Source organism: Canis lupus, chromosome 12, assembly GCF_048164855.1.
Source record: "Canis lupus baileyi chromosome 12, mCanLup2.hap1, whole genome shotgun sequence".
NCBI classification, from domain to species: domain Eukaryota; kingdom Metazoa; phylum Chordata; class Mammalia; order Carnivora; family Canidae; genus Canis; species Canis lupus.
Genome location: NC_132849.1, coordinates 4,253,443 through 4,276,972, shown reverse-complemented (window position 1 = coordinate 4,276,972; position 23,530 = coordinate 4,253,443). Strand labels below are relative to the sequence as shown.

Here is a 23,530-nt window from a genome sequence, read left to right as displayed (position 1 = left end):
ATTTTACAGAGAAATCTCAGGTGCTGTGGCCTAATGACCTACTCCAAAGAGTACCTGCTCCTCTCTATACATTAGCTCATGGGCTGAATCTGCTCTGGAAAGCTTAGTTGTGTAAGGTCAGATATTTTTGTTATTTTTATAAACATTTTTTATTTTTATAACCCCTGACCATACGTTTTTGCTCCTTGATTGAAGACTGTAAAAGCAAGAACTAGTTTGACATTTCTTTTGGCAGTTTAGGGAGAGAAATTTGTTCTGGGTCTCATTTACTCAGCCATCAGCATTAAATAATTGGAATCTGATAATGATGAAATAATTTTTTTTTCTTTAACAAGGAAAGAATCTGTAGAGAAATAGAAAGTGGAATCCCAGAGTTGGATTACAGAAGTTTAAGTCAACAGACAGGGATCCCTGGGTGGCGCAGCGGTTTGGCGCCTGCCTTTGGCCCAGGGCGTGATCCTGGAGACCCGGGATCGAATCCCACATCAGGCTCCCGGTGCATGGAGCCTGCTTCTCCCTCGGCCTGTGTCTCTGCCTCTCTCTCTCTCTCTCTCTCTCTCTCTCTCTGTGACTATCATAAATAAATAAAAAAAATTAAAAAAAAATTTAAGTCAACAGACATTTACTTATTGGCTATCTGCCACGCGTAGGGCCTCATGTTCCATAGCACAGCAGATACAAAGGCGAAGTAAGAGCCATTGTTCCAGCTTTCAGCCCAGCAGAGAAATGAGAGATTTATGGAATGACACAATATGCAGCAGTGGAGGGTTGAAGTGCCATAAGACTAGGAAAAAGAGAGGGAAAAAAAGACCTATGGATGAAAGAAACTAAGGAAATCTTCATGAAGAAGGTGGCATTTAAGCAGAATTCCAACAAAAAGGTTTTCTGCAAACTTTGTTGAGCTGTTAGGTGCCTAACACTTGTAATTGGGAATGAAGAGCCGTGGTGGGGAGGGGAAGGATCAGACATGTCCAGATGAACAATGAATAGTCCTATTTGTTTTTTTTTTTTTTTAAAGGATTTTCTTTTTAATTTTTATTTATTTATTTATTTATGATAGTCACACACAGAGAGAGAGAGGCAGAGACACAGGCAGAGGGAGAAGCAGGCTCCATGCACCGGAAGCCCGATGTGGGATTCGATCCCGGGTCTCCAGGATCGCGCCCTGGGCCAAAGGCAGGCGCCAAACCGCTGCGCCACCCAGGGATCCCGAATAGTCCTATTTGATTAGACCTTAGGGATGTGTAGGAATAATAAGATGGAAGATGAGGCTTTGAAGAGCCTTGAATGCTAGAGTGAAGTGTTCTACATTTTTTAAAAACAGCATTGTTTTTTTTAATCAGCTGCACTTTAGAAACATTAGTGCTTCAGAATACATACAAAGGATCAATTAGGACACTGCTATGATTAGTTGATAAGTGGAGGCAGTAATAATTGAAAGGAGGGACATTGGATGTGAGAAAAAAATTGTGGAAGTAAAACCTTTTGTGATTTAATAACATTGAATGAATGTGTCAGGAGCAAAACACTCCCAAGGTTTCATGTCTAGATGGCTAAAAAATAGAAGTATTTAAGAGTTGGAAATAGGGAGAAAATATTTTAGCTTTGTACCTATTATGATTTAGGCATGGGTGAGAAATCTATATAGATATAGAAATACAGATATATAGGTATATAGATATATAGATATAGATATATCTATCCAGAAGTTACTTTTCAGTTCTTCGCTGAGGGCCTTCTAATGTTCTGGGCACTGTTGAGGGTGATGCAGATATAGTTGTAAACAAGGTGGAGGATGGACTCAGTATCCATCTGTGAACGGATCTATAGAAGACTCCCATGTAGAAAACAGGTTGTAGGAGGGCAGGAGGGAAACAACAGAAACATGAGGATACCACAGGGCTCTGGGGTGACTTTGGACTCTGTGGCCATGGAGATGGAGAGACAGATGTGCGAAGGTCAACAATATATTTGAGAGAGAGGACAAATAGAGCTTTGCAGCTGGGTTGGCTAGGAGGTGTGAGAGGGTAAGCAGTAGTGCTGGATACCTCTGAGGAATACTGAGGGAGAAAGACACTACTCTGACTGAGTTCAGGACAGAAGTTCAGTTAGAAACGCACTGGTGGGAGTCCTCATCAGTGGATGAGAGGATGCAGTGTATTGGGAGGGAGACCCCATCCATGGAGGGCAAGAGGAAGCTGCCTCATTACTCAGGGAAGAAGAAGGCCCAGAGGATGGGAATCTTGAAAGGACCAGATGCTTGGCTCAGGGTGACTCAAGTTGTCAGACTTGGAGAAGAGGGAGTCTTGGCCACAAGTGGAAACGCCTACAGTCGCAATACTAGAAGCCAAGGCTGCGAAGGCTTTGACATTTTAGCAGGAGAGTGAGAAGACAAAGGAAACCCTCCAAGTTGGGCTGGTCCTGCAGGGTCTCTGCCTGAGGAAATGGAAACACCTTGCCTGACGTTTGTGCATTTCTCAGCTCTCAAAATCTGGCCAGGGCATGGGGCTGCATTGGAGGAATTATCCAGAGCTTTTCCTGGCCACACTCTCATCCCTGGAGCCCCCCTGACTCAGGAGGATATTTTTTTAAATGTCTCTTTTCGTTTCTATAAATTGGAAGGCTTCTCCCAATCTCTGCTATGAATCTGTCAGCTCCACTCTTCTTGCCTTAAATTCTTTTCCATTTCCCTTCTCTTTTTTTTGCTGCCATTGAGCATTTTAAAAGTAGCTTAGTTTCATGCTGCTTGGTCTGACTTAGGGGATCCTATTGTCCTCATTTCTTATTTCTACTGCTGCCCCATTTCATTACTGCTCAGAAGAGATGGTAGTGAGCTTTGAGGGCTAACAGAACTACCCTACTTTATACCCTTCCTACTCTATTTGAAGCTAATATGATGCCTGAGAAATTTGTTTATTCAGAATACAAGTTCGAAGTTTCCATTTCTGTCTCCAGGTGCCCTACGTTTTGCCATTAAAGTACCTGGAGATGATGGGCACTGGATGACGTATGGAATTATTGAACTACTATATTGTATACCAGAAACTATATAGCACTGTTAATATACTGGAATTAAAATAATTTTTAAAAAGGACCTGGAGAATCCCTGCCCCCAAAATGTTTTCTTTTCCCAAAAAAACCCCTCTGTGTCTCCATCTTCATCATTCAACTTCACTTTTCTCTCCTGCTTCTCTGGAGAAAATCTGGCTAAAGTGTGTTGCAGGGAGGGGTGCAGCAGTGAGCAGTGAGACAATAAGTAGTTTCCAGTGTTTGGGGAGAGCTGCCTGAGAGCAGGGAGGATGCCAGGAGGAAGAGACTTCTGAGTCCTTTTGCCTCCCAACTCCCACATCCTTGGAGAACCCATCAGTCAGTATGCCATTCTGGGAGATGCTCTTCAGTCTAATATTCACCTTCTATCTTTCTGTCCTGACCCAGAAACTGCAGTGAGGCCATGGCAAGACAGTTCAAGGGAAAATTCTAGTGTTGATACCAACTCCTGCTATCCTTGCAAACATTTTTGCCTGTCTGTGACCACACACACACACACACACACACACACACACACACACACACATCTGTATTTGAGATTTCAGATTCTCCTAGCCGGATTTTCTTCCTTCTGAGTAAGGCCCCATCCCTAATCTCTGCCAATCTAAGAGACTTTTTTTCCTGAAACAATGTCCACAGATATGTTTCTACTGCACTTCACATGTTGCTTCTCTTTTTACTACTCTCAGTTTGGGGCAGTTTTAAGAGGTCAAGGTACAGGTCTGAGGTACGGGTGAGCAGTGAGGATTTACACAGCTTTGTGCTCTGGTGGAACAGCTCTGGCCTAAGGCTGGCCGGGCTGGAAGGTAAGCAGGTGGGGGGGGGGGGGTGCATAATAAGGGTGGGGGTAGCAGATTGTTGCAAAAAGCAAATGGCCCAGGTGAAGAATTTAAGAACCGAACCAGAGGGACCTTAGGGTTTATGCAATCCACTTTCCACTTGGTGGGACTCACTGCCACAGCCTGCTTGATACTTGTTGGGATCTTTGCCTTGGGTCAAAAAAACAGGTTGTTGACAACACCTGCTTGACAAGACCATCATGGGCTCTGGAGTCTAACGTACTGGGCCTCCTTCCTGCCGCCCATCCCTTTGTAGTTCTAGGACTCTGGGGAAGTTGGTTACCCTCCAAAGACCTTATTAACCTGTCTGTAAAATTGTATCCTGCTTCCCAGAGTCGTGGCAAGGTTAAATGAGGAAATGCACACTGACAGCCTGTAACAGAATCACAGAGCAAAAGCTTAGTTCCCTGTATCCCCACTGGTAGGTGCAGGGGCAGCTCACCCCCATGAACAAGGGAGACCTGGAGATCAGGAACAAGAGAGTCCAGTCCCAAGCCTTCAGAGGGGCAGGGCTGGATATGGGAGAGGCCTACTGCCCTGTTTCCTTCCCTGTGCCTGGCGTTGCAGAGCATGTGGAACTAAACCCCAAGGAAGGGTGAAAGAGTGCCATCATGAGCCATGGTTAAGGTCTCTCTCCCAAATCTCTCCCCTCCCCTTCCCAGCACGCAAAAGTCCCTGCCCTCAACTCTCCAAGACTCTCATTTGATGCTTTTAAACTTTTTTCTTTATTTAGACAGAAAAGACCAACTCTTTAAAAGTAAAATGCAATAAATAAATAAGTTAAGCATAGAGAAGTGTCTGAAACAGACTCCCAGTCTCCCCTTACCACTCCCACCCCCCCACCCATTTATGTCCCCTAAAACCTCTTCCTAAAGAAAATGATCAGGTAATAAACCCTTGTAACCCTCCCCACACCCATCCTCCCAAATACCCAATTACCCCCAAAGCAAAGGGAGAAATCAAGAGAGAAAAAATCCAAGGGAAACATTGTCTAAACTCCCAGAAAGAGAGATGGCAGCGTCCGGGCCGGGCCGGGCTGGATAACGCACGGGTGGTAGTGGTATTTACACGGAGGGGACCAGCAGAGACTGTAAACATTTTTAAGGGTTTGGGGAGGTCTTTTCCTCATATGAAAGGAGGAGGGTCTCTGTGGCTGACTGGTGGCAAGGCAGCCCTCAGGGCTCCCCCACACCCTCCTTAGAGGGGGCCCATGGGGGAGGCAGTGAGTTTTAGGGCTGGGAGCCCAGGGTTCAGGGATATCCTACCTCTAACTGAGGGTGGTAGGGAGTTTGAGAACCAGCTTCTGAGAAACCCCTAGTATGGGGAAGAGGCTAGGGCGAGGGTGAGGTGGGGAGTTTGTGGGAGGCCCCTCTACCCTTCCAGGGCCACAAGCCCGCTGGTGGGGAGGTGAGTGTGAAAGCTGGGCACAGGAGGTCACCGCAGGAGCCCCAGCAGAAGGCAGATACCCCGGAGCCTTCGGGCCTGTCCCACGCTCCCTCACAAAGGCCAAAAGGGCACCTGGGAGCAAACAGGCCCTTCAGGAGGGCGGGGTGTTGGGAGTGGGCCACGGTCCTGTTCCCCCAGGGCTGTGAAGCAGCTTTTGCCCCAGAGCCCCATCGAGGCCCGAGCAGGTGTGCAGAAAGGGCTGGGACCACGTGGGGCGAGGGGTTTGGTGCCCCTTCCTCTGGTGTCTCCAGACCTGTGAAGGAAGGAGACACGGGTGACGCTGTGGCCACAGTCCCCGGTGGGGAAGAGTGGCTGGGCTGGTGGACGCAGCCCAGGAGGGAAGGGGACCGCCCAGAGAAGGCAGGGCGGCGGCAGAAAGCCTCAGCTGCTGGACGGGGGCAGTGGTGGCTGGCGGGGACGGGAGGGAGCGGCCCACCATATGAGAAACCCAAGGATATCCAGAGGAGGTATTCACACAGCCCAGGAGAAGGAGAAGAGCTGGAAGGTACGGAGACAGGGACTGGAGGGGACGAAGCAAAGGAGTGAGACAACAGGCAGGCAGGCAGAGAGAGCAAAGAGAAAGGAGAAGGGGCAGCAGACAGACGGACACCTGGAGGAAGAGCAGGGCAGCCAGGCTGGGACCTGGGGCTGGGCTTGGGGCCGCAGACTTGAGGGCCGGGATCCCCAGCCCCTAGACCGTGCTCTCATTCCTTTTCGGAAAGGAACAAAGAAAGCAAGAGAGAAACGCACAGAACACAGAGCACAGTCACCAACCACTGTTGACCAAGCACATCCCGCGAGCTGCCCCCGGCCCTGACCCTGGGCTGAGGGGCGCTTCCCTCCGCGGCCCCCTCCCCAAGTAACGAACAATCGGCTGCAAAGACAACACGCTCGTTCCATGCGACTTACAGGGGCCCGGAGCGGGGGTCCGGGGTGGGGGCTTCGGCCGACAATAGACACGGGCCCTGGGCAGGGGGGCCCCCAGGGTGGGGGGGATTAAGCAGCCAGGATTGGGGGGAAAGGGGGAGAAACAAAATGTGGGTATTGTTCTTGGGTTGTGTTTTTTCAGGGGTTTGGTCCAAAGGAGATCAAACAAACACAAAAGTCACCAAAGCTCACAGCTCTGTGGCCATGAGGCCAGGGTCGTGTGGGTAATGGGTAGAGGGGACCCAGTTAGTGAAATGCAGGCCGTCTAGCATTTTGGCCTTCTCCACCTAACTGGAAGCTGCTCCCAGGAGGCCTGAAGCTTGGATTTCCCCAGTCTATCCTGTACACTCCGCACTGTCCCGTGGCTCTACACTACAGAAGAGTCCACGGGCTATGCTCCCCGGAGTCCAGGGCACGGAGGGCCCGATGTCCCCACCTCTCAGGAGGATAGACAGTCCAGGAGCTATGATTCTAGAAACCAGCCTCCTTACTTCCCCAACTCTACTCCCCTAATTCCACTCCAACCCAAAGGAAAACCAGAAAGAGAGAGACGCACAAACACATGGACACTGACCAGACAAGACCAGACACAGGAAGACCTGGGGAGTGGACACAGATATAGACAGACTCGGCTCTCTCTGGGGTCACTGTGTGTGTGTGTGAGTGTGCACACATGTGTGTGTGAGAGAGAGACTGACTTGGGTGACTGAAACATGTACATGTGTGTCTGAGAGAGAGACTGACGTGGGTGACTGAAAGAGCAGGAGGAGCTATACCAGATCCCTTCAAGAGCCCAGACTCAGGGGTGGGGTGGGCATCCCTGATGCTGGGGGGACGTGGGGTAAGGGACAGTCCAAGTGAGAGCCCTGGCTTCAGTGTGAGGGAGATGAAGAGGTCACAGGATGGGAACAGGACCCACCTGGGGGGCCCTCAGTAGGGCCGGTTGGCATCCTTAGGCCGCTTTAGCTGGACTTTGAGGCGCTTCATGCCAATCTGGAAACCGTTCATGGCCTGGATGGCAGCCTGGGCACTGGCCGGATTGTCGAAACTCACAAAGCCTGAGATGAAAGGGGCATAAGGCCCAGCCCAACCCCACCTGACTCGCCTGTGCTTAGGGCCAGAACCTGCTTTTTGGTTCCCCGGCACTGCCCGACTTCCTCTCGGGATCTTGGATGGCTGGCACACAGCAGGCATTTGATGGGCAGCTGCTGATGGGTAGGTTGAGTGAATGAATGCAGTGCAGCCACTCACATGCACTGGGACATTCTTTCGGGCACTCTTTGAGGGGCAGCCCTTCTCAGCCCAGAGAACTGTGAACCTGCCTTTTGGAAACACCCCTTGTGGCCCTTCACGACTTCCCACACAGGGAGGACCAAGGCTCCTCTCCCCTGAAGCAACCTTTCAAGACGAGGCAAAATACTATGCTCCCTAGGCCTTCCTCTCGGAAGCCAGACCTCTCATTCCTGAGCTTCTCCCAGGCCTCACGGAGCATGAATTTGACCAGTGCTCATAGAGAAGAGTGAGGCTGCAATTTTGGGAGAAGCTGGGCCTGGGCAGCAGCAGTATGTGATGCCAAGAGGGTAAGAAAGGTTCTTTCCCACTCTTGATTATCTGGATTTCAAAGTTTGGGCCCACTGTGACCAAAAACGCCTTCAGATGTCTCGGACCTTGTCCACATTTGGAGTTTGTCAAAAATGTGCCATAGTTTATCTTTTGGATCGTCATGTTCTTACCAAAACACTTGCTCTGATTGGTGGCCCGGTCAACAAAGACTTTGGCTGAGATGACGTGGCCGAAGGGGACAAACATCTGGAGGATCTCTGAGTCTGTGAACTCCTGGGGCAGGTGGTAGATGAAGATGTTGCAGCCGTCAGGGCCTGGGTGGCAGCAGAGACAGAGGAAGAGCTCAGTGATTGGGCAACACTCCTGGGGCCTGGGCCCCACAGGGAACGGGCCGGGAGGACCCTCCAAACCCAGCCCATGGCATGCAGACCGGGGCACCAGACACCTCATCCCCACTCGCTTTCTTTCCAGGTGTGGAGCGAGCGACAGGGAGCCCACAGCCCATGACAAGGGCGCTCCTATCCCTGGGGGCTCCCGGCCAGGAGGAGCACTCTGGGAGGAGCGCTCAGGTCACACCTTCCCGTTGCTGCTGCTGCTGCTGCTGCTGCTGCTGCTGCTGGGGAGGAGGAGGGGGTTGCTGGGCGACCAGGGCAGGAGGCTGCGGGAACGCGGGTGCCACCAAGCTGTAGGCTGCTGGGTAGGCTGCTGGGGTGGGAGAACAGAGAACTAGTGAGGGGGTCTCGAGGTTCCTAACCTGGCCCCCAGGAACCCCTGACCAGTCCCACAACATCCAGCCCAGGCCAGCAAGGGGGATGGGCAGAGAGGTGCCACGGAAGGAGCCGCTTGGACTCTGGGCACATGGCCCCTAAGAGTAGGCCCCATAGGACCAGGAAGGAAGCCCCAGGAGGTAGCTGGTGCCAGGGGCAGCTGGCAGGGAGCCTGGAAAGCCGGCCTGTCCCACACAGTCCCTCCCATCAGGGCTCGGGCTCCTCACCTGTGTAGTGCTGCATCCCTGCGTAGGCCTGCTGCAGGGGGTCCACGGGGGCCGCGGGGCTCTGGGCTGGGGAGAGCAGCACCGACTGTGAGGGGGGGCAGGATGCAGAGCAAAGGCCAGGCGGAGAGGGGGGGTACTGCCTCCCAGGGCCCGGGGGTGGCAGGAGAGCATGCAAATGCACAGAGCCACAGGGAGGAGAAGGCAGAGCGTGGAGTGTGTGATTGGCTATGCAACTGCGGACTTCCCTCAGCCTCAGCTTCCCTGGCTGATGGCGGGCAGGAGCATCCCTGCCCTAGGATGACAGGGCAGGAGAAAGACCTGATGACCCCGAGGCCTGGAGACGGAGGCTGTGTCACGGCTGCCCACCGGCAATGGGAGCGGAGGCTGGGATAGTTGCTGGATGGGGGGGGGCAGGCAGAGACCCCCACCTGGGTAGGGGTGAACCCCGTTGGGATACAGAGCATCAGGGGCAGGCTGCCCGGTGGGCTGGGTAGGCACGGGGCTGTAGCCGTTGACGCCCAGGGCAGCAGGGATTGCAGACACGGGCGTGGCAGCGATGGCAGGAGGGGTGCTGGTTCCTAGGGAGGAGAAGGCGACAAAGACAGAGCAAAGAAGCAGGCAGACATGCGCGCGCACACACACACACACACACACACACACACACACACACACAAATGCAGAGGACCAGTCAGCAAGTCTGAGGGCAGAAGGGAGGAAGCAGGCCACTCTCACCCCTGAGTCCCTTCCAGACCCTGTGGCTTCCCTGAGCAATGTGCCCCCCCCCACATACCATGTGGTAGTTCATCTCACCTGTCCTGTTCACACCCAACCCAGCCTGCCTTGCCTGGGCCTTACCTGAGGATGGGGTGATGGGAGTGGCGATGAGGCCATTGGCATTGATGGCAGCCATGTGCTGCATCTGCACGGCAGCCATGGTGGCCATGGGGCTGAGGTAGGCACTGTGAGCCGCTACCAGGGCCGCCTGCTGCTGCATCAGCTGGGGGAAGGGGAGGAGAGGAGGGTGGGGCCGGGTATCCCACACCCAATCTGGTTCCCCTCCCAACTCTGGGTGTTGGCCTTGGGAGAGTGGGGACTGGTCCTGGATGCCAGGAGGAAACGGGGATGGGCCAGGCCCAGCACCCCAGGGGTCAGTGCTCACGGCCTGGGTGTAGGCGCTGTAGGCTCCAAACTGCAGTGCGATGGGGCTGAACATGCCCAGCTGGGTAGCCACCTGCTGCATTCGGCGGAGACCTCGCTCCTTCTCCGTGTCAGCAAACTTCACCACCAGGCTGGATGAGGCACCCTGGGCATGGGCCACGCATGTGGTCAGAGGGACAGGATCAGGATCTCTCCTCCCAACAGCCCTCAGGGCCTGGCCTCAGTTCTACCCCTCCTGGCCCAGCTTCTTCGGGAGGACAGCCACATTGCACCTCTGTCACCGGGAGGATTTTAATCCCAACCTCCTCCTGTGCCAGGATGTGTGAGAGACTAGAAAAAGTTGAGAAGCTTGAAGGCGTGTGCTTGAAAAGGGAAAGGCCTACTGGAATCCAGAGGGCATCCCTGGCTTCTCTGTGAGGATTCTGAGCTGGAAGTTATCTCCAAAGAGGATCAAGCCACAGCAAACGTTTCATCTCAGGCTGGTCTGCCAGGGAGCTGCCCTAGACCTGTACCGTGACTTCTATCCCCACACCCCAAACCTCACAGTGTGCTCAGAGGAGAAGCCTTAAATTGCCATACCACCCTGCACTAAATAAAAACCAAACCGAAGCACAGGGATTGTTGTAGAATCCTAGAGTCTAGAACGCAGCTCTCTATTCAGTGTTGCATCCCTTTGCCCGAGTTCCTGCTAAATGCTTGCTGGGCATCTGCTGAGGGAGCTTCAGAGTCAGCTAGCTCCGTAGGAGAAATTTATTCTGCGGGAAAGCCCTTCCACAGTGCAGTCTGCTCATGTGCAGAGAGCATAAGTGTTCAGATGCCCAGCCAGGGAGGGTGGGGTGGGAAGATGAGAGAAGAGACCGGAGACGGAGTGGCCAGACAGGAGTGCAGGGTATGTGGGCTGGAGGGGATGGCTGAGGTAGGGGTCAGAGGTGGGGAGCGGGCATCTAAAACATGGATGTGAGTGGGGCTCACCGGCAGGGTCCGGCTGCTGTGAAGGGTGTTGATGGCCGCCTGGGCCTCAGCATGGGTCTGGAACTTCACAAAGGCGCAGCCTAGAGCATCCAAGAGCAAGAAGGAAAGGGTGAGTGCTCCCGTCAAGGGCCCCCACGTCCTGTTGCCCAGAAGCCAGTGGAGAAGGGGAAGGAGGGCCAGAAGGCCTGTCGAGGAAGGGGCAGCAGGCAGGTACCTTTGCTGGTGCCATCTGGCCCCCGGAGCACAGTGCACTCGTCTATGGTCCCAAAAGGCTCGAACATCTTCCTGACGTCCTCATCTGTCTGCTGCTTCCCTAGCATCCCCACAAAGAGCTTCCGGTCTTCTGGGGGGTAGGGCACAGGATGAGGGGGACATTCAGGGTCCCCTGGCTGCTTTCCCAACTCCATTCCCCCTGGGACAGGCTGAAATCCTGCCCTTTACCCTCAGCAACTCCCTGGAGCTCCAGGCATTCCCCTCCCCCGGGACTCATGCTTCCAGTGTGTAAAATCTGTGATGTTGGGGGAAATGGGGTACAGTTACAGAGTCCTCAGCCCAGTTCTGAGGGGCTTGCACTTCACTCCCGCTTCCCTACAATGGGCTGGATGACATCCCCTCTGACCACACTGACTTCAATCCCCACCTTGACTGGGAACCCTTTGGAACTCTCAGATTTTCTTTTTCAAGAGAGGCTGCCCCTCACTGCTCCGAGCCCTGGGCCTGGGTTCAAAGTCCAAAGGTACAGAACCTACCTCCTCGGCTCTCGCTGTCGGCTGGCTTGACCTGGATCGGCCTGTTCATCTAAAAGGAAAGAAGAGAAGGCACTGCTGGGGATCTCCCCTGAACACCACCCCCCAAGAGCCCTCCCTAGGCCCGGAGCTGCAGAGGGGCTAGAGAGAGTGAACCCCAGGCCCTAAATTGCTGATGGGAAGGAAGGGATCGGGGTTTCATCTTGTTTAGGATTAGGACCTGAGGGGATTAGAGGCATTGGAAGGTGAGGATGTAGGGAGGATGCTCCTGGGGCCAGCTCCAGGCTGTGAGGCCCCAGGTGACTTGGCCAGGGGTAAGTGATGTTCTCTTTAGGGGGAGAACGGAACTTCCTATAGGACATGGGTCCTGAGGCAGAGCCCAATTGAGGGGCTATTCAGCAAGAGCTGCCTCAATTTTACAAAGTAGGGGCAGCAGAGGCCACTCCATGAAGGAGCCCCAAAGAAGACTCTCAACCCAGGGGCACTGCACAGATGCCCCGACTTCCTTCTGACCCCCAGAGGTGTGTCTGCTTCTCTATCTGCCCCCCTACACCCCGTGACCCCAGGGGGAAGGCACTCGGGCAGCACAAAGGGAGCAGATGCCCAGTCTCCGTGGCAACGGGAGAATGCGCGCCATGGCAACCGCCCACTCAGCCTGATTTATCCCTCCCGTCGCCCTGGCGACCGTGGTGACGTCATCACTTCTGTTGCTCCACACACCAGGAGAAGGAGTGGGGGGGTGGTGGGAACAGGGTATGCTGGGGGTGGATTCGGTAGGACTGGGAGGTGGGGGAGGGGCTCAGGACAAGCTTCCTGATTCGTGTGGAGCAGGCTCTGCAGGGCCACACTGTCCCCTCCCTGCCTTCCTGCTCCAGATCAAATCCTTGGAGTCTGGCAGCTGAGAGGGCTCTGAAGGAGGAGCTGCTGTCCCATGCTCCTTTGACATTCCCCCTGTACCCTCAAGTTCTCCAGAGCTCTCCCTTCTCTTTGCTCCTGCAGCATCTCCCTTTGTTCAGTCTCCAGTGGAAAGGCAGACGCCCCCCAGTTCCACTCTCCGTTCTTGTCTGGTGAGAGGGCTCAGCAATGACTCCAGCAGGTTGATTTCCTTAACTAGGGCAGGGGACATCTTCGGAACCGGAGGGAGGGGAACGACTCAGCATTTCGCGTCTGAAAATACTTGGCTTTTGAGGACTAGGACCCTGGGGGCCGCACATGGTCACCCCACCCTCTCATTTGACGGTGGGGCAGTCCGAGCTCCAGTGACCAAAAATTGATATTAAACAAAAGCAACCATTTATCTACATTCTGAGGGAGGCTACGGGCATCCTCAGGAAAAGCACTGGGTTGCGGGTCAGGAGACCCTGCTTCAAGAACTGGCTCTGCCACTCTCTAGCTAGGTGACCTTGGCCAAGTCACTTCTCTCCTGGGGCCTCAATTTTCTCATCTGTAAAACCGTGGGGGTGGGATCCCTGGGTGGCTCAGCGATTTAGCACCGCCTTCAGCTCAGGGCATGATCCTGGAGTCCTGGGATCGAGTCCCACATCGGGCTCCCTGCATGGAGCCTGCTTCTCCCTCTGCCTGTGTCTCTCATGAATAAATAAATAAAATCTAAAAAAAACAACAACAACAACAACAACCATGGGCAAATCAGGTGGTGGCGAGTCCGGTTCCCTTCAGTTCTAGAGTTCCAGCTGTGGGTCTTGTGTGTCCGCTTCACACAGAGAAATGCCCCCTGCCCCTTCTCACACCAACCCTTTTCTCTGGTACGGGCCATTCCAGTCAGTGTGACTGACTGGACTCTGGTGAGGTATTCCCAGCCCTGGATCCAACCTAAGCCCCACCTCCGCGGACACTCCTGTCCTGCCCCACCCCCACTTAGGGATCTGAGAGCAGCTGGCTGGGGGAGGTGGGGAAGAGTCACCCAAATCCTCCAACCAATCCGCCCCCAGCTTTATCCTCCAGCAATCTGGGATTATCCCATGGAGGTTCAATCTCCTCAAGAGCCTGTGTGTGTGTGTGTGTGTGTGTGTGTGTGTGTGTGTGTGTGTGAAGCCCAGGGCCCTCAGTCCTGAACCCTCTTCCTCTCTGTATTCTCCCTAAAGCAATCAGGAAGTGCCCCTGGGTACTCAGCACCAGCCATAACCCCTGGATTAGGGTCTGTCCACAGCCTCAGGGAATTCCTTACTTGACCCTAAACCCTTCCCCAGATGCCCCTAGGTATTTGCTATTCTAGTCCGGGTGGGGACCCTGAGGTCCAGAGAGAAACAATGCCATTCCCTAGCTGCATGGCGGGCTCCCAGGCACAAAAATAGCACCTCAATAAATATCCACAGCTGATGGGAATTTGCACAAAGACACACACAAGCGCATAGGCCGCAGTGCAGACCACAGTGACAGAAGGCTCCCCTCACTCCCTCACAGCCAGCCTCCCTCGGTGGCCCCTAGTGACCCAGGCCCAGGCTCTCCTCCTTGGCCTGGCACTTCCTGTGGGGAGCTCGGTCTTTGTTAGCTCAGCTCGGCACACCTGCCCCCTCCCCTGAGTCCAGCTGGGCCCTGTTTACCTGGCAACATGGAGTCGGGCACCTCTGCTCCCTAGCCACCACCAGCCAGGTGATAAGCCCTCCCCAGGGCCTCCCAAAGAAGAGGCTATTTATATTCCACGTATCACTGAGACCGCTCCCCACCGCCAGCCTGGTCATTCATAAGGCCCTCATCCTTCTCACCAATAGCAAAGACCCCACTGCTCTTCCTGTAAGGAAGAGCTCACATTCCAAAAAATCTAATTCTCCTGAGGTCACAGGTCTGCTGCTCTGCCTCCCTGGCTTCAGGCTTCCTTCCGCCCAGTGTCCCAGACACACACAGAGTCCTTTCCACCGGGTCAGAACTCACTGACCAACAGTAAGCCGATGCAGCCCATTCCCCAGAGTGGGATTTTGGCCCAAGAAGAGCACATCGGGCAGGCGAGGCAGAGGTCCCTCCCACCACCACCTCAAGGAGGCCACACCCTTGGGACAGGAAGAATCCAGGGGCCTGTGGCACAGCCCCTCCTGGGAATGCTCCACGGAGAAAAGGAAATGGGGCTTGACAGCCACAGGCCCAGCCTCCATTCTTCCTTTCTGCTGTGGAAGCATCATCCTGATATGGTGGCACTGGTGACAGAGACGGGGAGAAAGGAGAGAGGGCTAAATGCCTCCACTAAAAAAAAAAGCCTGTATTAGGGCAGCTTGCTTGGCGCAGTCAGTGGGGTGGGTGACTCTTGAGCTTGGGGTCATGAGTTTGAGCCCCACGTTGGGTGTAGAGATGACTTAAAATATATATATAAAAAAAAAAAAGGCCTATACTATATTAGGAGGGTTTGGAGATTAGACAGCAGGAAGAACTTCCCACAGGGCTGGCACACTGAACCCACATGTGTGCGCGCACACACGCACACACACACACACACACACTGAACAATTGAGGAAATAATGCTGCCAGGAGGGCAGGTGGCAGAGAAAAGACCTGGGGCATACAAAGTGTCAGGGAGAGTGGGCGCTGACATCTGCTCCCCAAGACGGCCGGTCTGCTCCCCTAGGATCCTGGAGGACAGGAGCTCCATCCCCTGCTGGAGGCCCTGTCAGACCACTCTGGATCCTGCCCCCAGGCCTCGGTGTCACCTGGGAGCTCACTGGCTGATCATTAACCAGGCATCCTTCTCCCTGAGCCTATATATATTTTTTTTTTCTTTTTTTTTTTTTTTTTGCAGGAACGGGAGGCAGAGCCTTTCCACGTTGCCAGGCCTGCCGCTGCCGACCACAACCAGAGCCCTGCCCAAGCACGGGTACAGCTGGGGGGAGGCCAAGGCGAGGCCAAGGCGGCACCCCTGCTAGCAAGACCAGGAAAAGCCGGGATGGGGCCATGGAGATGAAAACTACCGATTTGTCAGGGTCTCCACAGAGAACAGGAAAGCAAGGAAAGTTGAGATGTGACGTGATCGAAACCAGGCTTCCCAGGGCTGCGTGTGCCCACACCCACACACCCGGGCCACGTGCACACGCACGCGCACACGCAGGCTCCCCAGATCCTGAGCCTACTCACACACACCGAGGGTCCTCGGTTCCGCGGGCAAGGACCCTTCAGCTACCCTGCCACCGGCTAGGACAGGGTGAGCTGCGAGGGTTGAGGGCCACAGGGTAGGTGTCACAGACCTACCGAAGGCTTGAAGTTGGGAACAGCTGAAGTGGTCTCGATTTCCCTGGATGCCCCCACCCTTGTTGCCCATCTGTTTGGTCTATTTCCCTCCCAGGAAAGAATGGAGAATCAGCCTTTTTTCTCATTTCCCACACAGGGGAAGGGGTAGAGGTTGTGACACATGTGCCTCCAGCACCCAGGCTGGGCTCAGGAAATGTTTGCTGAAGGGACGGATGGGGTTAGCTCTCAGGACTACTTCCTGGGCCTGAGGGGCAGGAGACAACAGAAGCAGGTAGACGTGGAACAGAACAGGACAGCCTTCCCCCTGGCTGCATGGCTGGAGGCATCTCGAGATTCTCTCTCTCTGTCAGCCCAGGCCTGGGGCAATCAGCAAGGCTGTCTCAGAAGAAAAGCAACAGAGCTCAGACTCTACAGGAGAGAGGCCACGTCAGAGGGCACCTCTGCCACCTTGGACACCTTTGCGGGTCAGGCCTGATCCTCCGCAATGATGTCCACCCATGCCCTTGCTCGCACCCCCAGCCCGGGCCGGCCCAGGCCCTGCTCCACCCTGATGCCCAAAGCTCTCCCTGGGAGGCACCAGGTGAGTCCATCAGAGCCCAGCAGCCAGCACAGAGATGCTAGTCCAGCAGGCACCAGCCGCCCCTGTCACAACCAGACATCCCACCTTCAAGAGTGCCTGGGTGCCTCCTGCTTACTTTGCCACACACTTGGTGTTCAGAGTCTGTCCCCACGCCTCCCAACCAGCTCCGTTCCCTAAGTGTTGAGCGGGTTGGGAAGTGGGGAAGGGGCTGCATCTGCTCCTTACAAAGGTCACATTTGCTCCGCTAACCACTGTCTTTCTTCTCTCCAGGTAAAAGACATGAATGGATCTCCAGCAAGAAAGAGGAATGTTAGAAGGAGAGGGGGCTTCCTGGTGATGAGAGGAGGTAGGAAACAAGCTCCATGTCTCAGGAAGGTGGTGAGCCCCTGACCCCTTCCAGGGCCCTTCTCAGCCCTCTTGCCCTATAAGTATAGGACTCACCCCTGGAAGCGTCTTCTGTTCGTGCAGGGCACTCTGGGCCTTCAGGGCTGAATCGCGGGCACAGTATGTCAGGAAGGCACATCCTGAGGAGGAGCAGGGGCAGAGGAGATGGGGTTGGGATGAGTCCCCAGTGTCCCCTCTCTAGAAGATTCCCTCCACCATGAGACTGAGGACGGATTGTCTCTTCTTGCCACCTTCTGCCTGCTGGAGTTGGGAGGTGTCTGAGAGGGAGTCTCTGGGTTGCTGAGCTCAGGGAAGAGACCCAGAGCTGGGAGGTTTGTGTGGTGGTGGCATTGGGAGAGGGGGCTTCGTGTGGGGGCAGAAGGGGCCTGTAGTTGCCAGACAAGCATGTGTGCCCTGTGACTTCTTTCCTCCTTAGCTGGCCTCTTCCGTTTCGCCTTTGCCTCCACCTCCCTCCATCTTGCTCCCTGTCACCCCTCTCCTCTCCCATTTTCCCTATTTCTTCATCTCTCTCCAACTCCCCAGGAGGCAGGTACAGGGTGAAGCATGGGAGAGAGGGAAGGAAAGGGAAGAGCAGTTCCCTGCATGTTCCCAGGCCAGTGGAGGGGGAGGCAGTGCCCCCCAGCCCCTCCCCCCAGCTCTCCAAGTCCTGACCAGGGCCTGACCTGGCTTAGCAGGAGCACACAGCCCTGGACAGGCCCAAGGAGTGCCTCTGGCTGGCTCTCTGAACTTCCTGCCCCACACTTCCAGATCCACACCCTGGAGCTTCCCTGCAAAGTCCATGTCCATTCTTGCCAGGTTGACCCCCACCCCAATAGTGTCTAAGGCTACTAATAATCTCAGGCGTGTGTGCACACACACGCATGTGCACACACACACACACACACACACACCTGCCTGGCTCCTTATCTCCCAAGCCAGATCTCTTGGTCCCCCATCTTCCTTTGAGTTCACCCACAACATCACCCCCTCATCCCCGGGATCTAACATCTCTGTGTCCCCCAGGAGGCCCCCCTGAGGCCTGCATCAGAGTCCCCGCTTGCTCACCCTGCTGCTCTCTCATGGCTCCTCCATCCACTCCTTATCCCTGAACTCTTCCCATCCACATCAGCCCTTCCCAGCCGCTCCAGCCCTGCAAGCTGGCTTCCCTTCCTCCCAGTCTCCTCTCCCAGCCCTGCTGCCTCCGCAGCCTGGCCTGACCCCTCACCCTTGTGCAGCCCGGTGTACTTGTCCTTGATGACAGTCAGCTCGAAGATCCGACCAAACTGTTCGAAGATGGGCTTCAGGTCCTTTTCCTCCAGATGCCTCGGGATCTGCCCCACAAACAGCTTGATGGCATCCGGCTCCTTCATTGGGGCGGCCCAGGAGGAGGGGCCCAAAGGCCTGGGGGAGCTGCCCAGCGAGGAGGCAAGTGGCGGGGGCCGGAGCCCAGCCGGGGCTGGCTTTCCCTTTGGCCCCAACCACAGTGCTGAGCGGAGGGGCAGCGCTTCACACAAAGGAGGCCCAGGGAGTTGAGGGCTAGGGGTCAGGGGTCTAGGCAGACACTGTCATGCCACCAGGGGGCATAGCCCAAACAAATGATCTTCCTCCCTGAGATCTGGCAAATATCCCAGGATGGGGGGCAGTGTGCTCAAGATCTGGGGGGTGAGAGGGGTATCAGGGACGCTGGGAGCTGGGGTGAACAGCTGGAGTCGGGGAAAGGGCCTGAGGAGGGTGATGGAGAAGGGGGCTGGGGGTGGCCAGCAGCGTGGGGGGGGGGGCACTCCTGATGTGGGGCAGGTGGAGCTCTCGTCGGCTTTCCCGGGAAGACACCTCCCCTGTGGCCGATCCTTCTGCTGGGTCCGAAGATCCCTGATGCCAGATGCTTGGTCTCTGATGGCGGCAGGGCTCTGGGGTTCCCTTTCGCCCTGCCGCCCCCCTTCGGGTCCTCCCCTCAGCCCCCCTCCCACCCCACCCTGGTCCCCGGGCCTGTGCTGCTGCTGGCTGCTCCCGCTGCTGGGGCTGCCTGCTTTCCCGGTCACCTGGGTCCCGGAGCTCTGCTCTCCGGCCGCGCTCTCCTCAACAAAAACCTCCCCCCTCCACACCCCCCTCCCCACTCCCACCTCCTTTCCCCTGACATCAGTGATGTCAGTCTCAGGGGTGGAATACAAATTCTCCACCCTGGAGAGGGACGCACAATCCAGACGAGAGCCACGCCCTCTTTCTATCTCCTTCCTCTCTGACTCCTTTCCCGCCCCCGCCCCCGCCCCCAGAAGAGCAGCTGGTCCTGTTGATAATAACCCTTCCCCCATCGTACTCCCCAATCACGAGTTGGGCAACACACTAAGATGGAGAATTTATAGAGGAGCCCTAAGGTGGGGTCCATTGTTCCGGGGGCTGGAGCTGTCCCCGGTGCTGGAAGCGAAGACCCAGGAGAGGGGAGCAGGGGGAGGAGAGGGGAGCCGGCATCTGGGGAGACTGAGTGTGGGGAGCCAGGGAAAGAATCCAGGGACGAGAAAATAGCTTAGAAACGGTTGGGCAGGTTGGGGGTGGGGAGAGGAGGGAGATGTAGGTGGGGCGGGAATCAGGTCTCGGAGCCTGGGGGAAAGGGCAGAAGAGGACCCGGAGAGGAGAGGTGGAAAGGGGGGCGGGGAAGGAGCGAGCGGGTGAAATGAGCACAGAAAGAGAACTGTGTATTTTCCAGAAAAGGATCCAAGTAAAACTATGTCTTGCTGGCATTTGCCAACGCCCCCTTCTCTCCCTCTGGGTGGTTTGTGTGTCGAAGTGCGTGGGCAGGGAGGCGGTGGTGGTGACGACTTCCAGAGCTAGCACTTCTAAGCTCCTTGAAGACCAGGGCACTGGTTAATTCAACATTTCACTGTTTGGGGTCTAGCACAGTGTCTTGCTCAGACGTAGCTGCTCAACAATTATTTCTTGAGTAAACAGCTGATGCAAAGAACCTCTGAGAAGAGCAGATTCCTGATTCCTTTAGGGGAAGGAACCACAGTTGGCAAGCTCCTCTTTAGGGCAGAGGAAACCCAATTTCTCTTCCCTTACCCTCCCCCCCACCAAGTTAGGTTCCTTGAGTGGGACTCTCAAAGTGAGTCAGGTAGCCAAAAGCGGTGGGGGGAGCACATTTGGGGGCCATTATTATCCTAAACAACTATTCCTTTTATGGAAAATCTGTTTCCCCCATAATCCCAAGGGAGCTTAATTCCTCCAGGCGCTGGACCCACTCACAGTACCCTTCCAGGCAGGGAGTACCTGCTGCCATCAACTTTCCTGAACAGGACAGTCCTTGTGGGATGCCCTGTCTCTCGTCATTCCTTCTTCACCCCAGAGTGGGGCTGATGTCTCCACAGTGCCACTGGTGTCTCTGAAATGCATCCCAACTGGATCCCAGCAGCCGCCATTCCTCAGCTATCACAGCAGGCAAGCTTCTCTTCAGGAAGAAAAGTAATAGTAACAGCCCTTAGATGACACTTAGGGTGTCCCAGGCACATTGTTCCAAGTGCTTTATATTTACTGATTTGTTTAACCCTCAGCACCACCCTATGATGTAGGTTCTACCATTACCTCCAAATAAAGACAAGGGAACCAGGGCACCAAGAGAGAAAATGGGTTGCCTAATGCCACACAGCTAGAAAGAGGTCTCCATGAGGCTGGGGTCCCGTGAGACTGGGGTCCCTGGCAGGCTGGTTCCTGAGTCCTGACTTTAACCCCCACACCAAATGCTCCCTGTGGGAATGGGAGGAGTTGTTAAGCCTGACTTTCTTCCTCTTATGTCTTCATTTGAGCCCCGTGTGAGAGATGGCCTTTCAACTGCTTGTTTCTCTGTTGAACCACCTTCCATCCTTCCTTAGTCTGGGTTTGAGTGTGTGTGTGTGTAAATACAATTACACTTCATGATATGGATGCCCAGGTCCCCCCAGTTGGGCCACTAAGATGGGGGTGGGGTGGGAGATGGTAGAGGACCCAGTACTGGGTGGTCAGAACACGTGATGGCAGTGCCAGGGAACCAGGAGTGCAAACACATCTGGAAAGTAACTTTCTACTCCCTACTCCACCCTCACTGCTCCTTTTCTTCCCTCCTAATCTGATCTTAGTATTTATGGAGATGCTAAACAGATCGCACCCTCTGAGGATGGAGTCCAGGAAGACCCCACAGCCCTGTTGATCTTGTTACTCTGTGTCTTGTCAGCAGATCTGCTGCCCTGCTGCTCATTCTGGCTTGAGGCTAATCACATTAATTGAAATATTAAACATTTACAAAAATGAATTATAATGAACTCTCCTCGTTCTTCCTCCCAATCAGCAATGGGGGTGGGGTGGGGAGACAGCTGCAGGCAGCAACATGCTTCCAACCCTTTGCTTACTTTGTGTTCCCCAGATGGAGGCTTCCACCTGAAAGGAGAGGCAGGGCTAAGGGAAGAGTGGGAGCTTGTGGCAGGCCATCCTTGCTGGGGACTGGGGGCACATCTCTGTCCTGTGCTGTAACTCCGGGGTGGGGTTAGGGGAACCTTACAACTCAGAATCTGGGGGATGCTCTCCAGGAGGAAATGAGGATTCCAAGCCCTAGTTCTCCCAAGGTCCTTTCTCTTTCTGCCATCCCCAAGCTCACCTTCTTTCTTACTCTTCTGCACTCAATGCTAAGCTGCCCTACATAAAAAGATTGACTTTATGAAGGCAGAGCTCTACTCCTAATTTAGATTCTTAGAAAATGAATAATTGGGATCTTTTTCAGAAAGGCAAATGTAGTGGTGATTTATGTGGGCAGAGTGGCTAGTACCCAAACACTTGCTGGCCTCACCAACTGAAAGCATAGTGAAGCCACATGCAGCAGAAACCATGAGACTACAGAAAGAATCTACTCTATGGTCTTCTTTTCCTTAAGTGGCTTCTACCTCAGATAGCGAGTAAGACAGGCCAACACCATGTGGAATAGTGAGGACTGAGGTGCTGTAAGAAAACAAAAGTAAGTTAGAGGTAGCCTCTCTTATTTACACATAGTGGTATTTGTGTCATGGGAAGTGCTCAGTCAAGAAAGGCTTGGTTGATTCTCAAAGTGTAAGACCACAGACTAGCAGAAGAAGGACATTACTTATTTTATGCACAGGGATGGGAAGATGGAGAAATTTTACATATTTATGTTATGCATGTGTGTGTGTGTATAGATTTGCCAGTCCAGACCAGCAGTGTTTAATATAAGGCAAGCCATAGATAGAATTTAAATTTCTAGTAGCCACAATAAAAAAGAAGTGAAATTACTTTTACTGATAGATTTTATTTAACTGATATATCCCAAATATTACTCAACGTGTTTATATGATATATCCAAAATATTCAACATCATCAATATAAAGATGAATAAGATATTTTACTTTCTTTAAACTATACGTTCAAAATCCAACGTGTATATTTTACACTTTTTTAAAAAAAGATTTTATTTATTTATTCATGAGATACACACAGAGAGAGATAGAGAGAGGCAGAGACACAGGCAGAGGAAGAAGTAGGCTCCATGCAGGGAACCTGATGCGGGACTTGATCCTGGGTTTCCAGGATCACATACTGGGCCAAAGGCAGGCGCCCAACCACTGAGCCACCCAGGCATCCCAAGATGGTGCAGCTCTTTTTTTTTTTAGATTTTTAAAAAATATTTTATTTATTTATTCATGAGAGACACAACACAGAGAGAGATTGAGGCAGAAGCAGGCTCCATGCAGGGAGTCCAATGCAGGACTCGATCCTGGGTCTCCAGGATCCCACCCTGGGCTGCAGGTGGCACCAAACCGCTGCACCACTGGGGCTGCCCAGATGCTGAAGCTCTTAAGCTAGCTGGGTTGTCCCAGTAGCTTTTCTGTGGGTGGAGGGGTGCGAAGAAAGAAGTCTGGCCAACAGGAACTATCACCTCCAATTAACCTTTGCTCCTGCCTGAAAAAAATCACTTGTGACAGATGGCAGCTTATCTACCTCTCTATTAACCCTTCCTCCTAAAAAACCAAACAGCCACAATGATTACTAACTTGGATGCGGTTTCTGGGAAGAGGCCTGTAGCTCGCTACATAATCTATCTTCCGTGGTTTTTTCCTGGTGTGGGTACTGCCAACATTTTCTGTTCTCCTCAGTGTTTGCGGAGGATAGAGCTATACCACTGAGAGACCCCCTCCAAAGCCATGGTCTAAATGCTAGGTTTGTTTCTCCTTGGGCAGTTGTTCTCAAACCTGAAGGACCTGCCTCCCTTCGGAGGTCTGGTCCCTGTCCCAGGGGCCTCTGCTGGGCATGGTCTGGTGTGTGTGTGTGTGTGTGTGTGTGTGTGTGTGTGTGTGTGTGTGGACAGACAGGCTCCTGCCCTTTCCAGGCCTATTTTCAGTTCCCTTTCTTAGTTAACTTCCCTTTCTTGGTTAGAAACTCAAAGAACATACCTTGAAGACCAACTGTCCTTCCCCTCCTCTGTTCCACTAGGAGTGGGAGAGAGAATTGAGCTTATGAGGAGCAAGTGAACCTATATATAGTCAGTTCAAGAGGGAGAACCTTTGGCAGAATGTCCCCTAGGTCCTTTCCCGTTTGGTCAGTGCAAGGACCTTTCTTCCTTTGCAGAACTCCCCTCCATCCAAGGGATGCCTTCGTGTTACTAAGTATCAAGTTCGGGGGCGGGGGTGGGGGGGGCGGGGGGGGCGGCGGG

General features: G+C 53.9%; 1 protein-coding gene and 2 long non-coding RNA genes across 13 annotated transcripts; 1 reads left to right on the top strand and 2 right to left on the bottom strand.

The window, feature by feature from the left end:
* Window positions 1-4,973: 4,973 nt before the first annotated feature.
* Window positions 4,974-18,993, bottom strand: CELF3 (CUGBP Elav-like family member 3). 9 transcript variants are annotated; one of them, XM_072769141.1, is made up of 14 exons: window positions 18,888-18,993; window positions 18,074-18,179; window positions 16,906-16,988; window positions 11,697-11,745; window positions 11,162-11,290; window positions 10,948-11,027; window positions 9,977-10,120; window positions 9,673-9,814; window positions 9,246-9,395; window positions 8,818-8,883; window positions 8,400-8,528; window positions 7,994-8,137; window positions 7,180-7,318; window positions 4,974-5,586 (listed from the first exon to the last, which is right to left on the bottom strand). In XM_072769141.1, the coding sequence occupies exons 4-13, from the start codon at window positions 11,743-11,745 to the stop codon at window positions 7,191-7,193; spliced, it is 1,161 nt and encodes a 386-aa protein (XP_072625242.1). In that variant the 5' UTR covers window positions 16,906-16,988; window positions 18,074-18,179; window positions 18,888-18,993; the 3' UTR covers window positions 4,974-5,586; window positions 7,180-7,190. The 9 variants fall into 9 exon arrangements, with proteins under 9 accessions (XP_072625242.1, XP_072625236.1, XP_072625235.1 ...); XM_072769135.1 differs by lacking the exon at window positions 18,888-18,993 and having other exon boundaries at window positions 8,400-8,525; window positions 18,074-18,807; XM_072769134.1 differs by lacking the exon at window positions 18,888-18,993 and having other exon boundaries at window positions 11,162-11,287; window positions 18,074-18,807.
* LOC140600901 (uncharacterized) lies at window positions 12,407-21,087 on the top strand. 3 transcript variants are annotated; one of them, XR_012004014.1, is made up of 6 exons: window positions 12,407-12,446; window positions 12,693-12,760; window positions 15,439-16,464; window positions 16,735-16,810; window positions 20,208-20,277; window positions 20,952-21,087. It is a non-coding gene; the product is annotated as an uncharacterized lncRNA (long non-coding RNA). The 3 variants fall into 3 exon arrangements; XR_012004013.1 differs by lacking the exon at window positions 12,407-12,446 and having other exon boundaries at window positions 12,468-12,760; window positions 15,439-15,837; window positions 16,235-16,464; XR_012004012.1 differs by lacking the exon at window positions 12,407-12,446 and having other exon boundaries at window positions 12,468-12,760.
* LOC140600899 (uncharacterized) lies at window positions 19,168-23,496 on the bottom strand. Its single transcript, XR_012004011.1, has 3 exons — window positions 23,271-23,496; window positions 20,110-20,287; window positions 19,168-19,831 (listed from the first exon to the last, which is right to left on the bottom strand). It is a non-coding gene; the product is annotated as an uncharacterized lncRNA (long non-coding RNA).
* Between the last annotated feature and the right edge of the window lie 34 nt (window positions 23,497-23,530).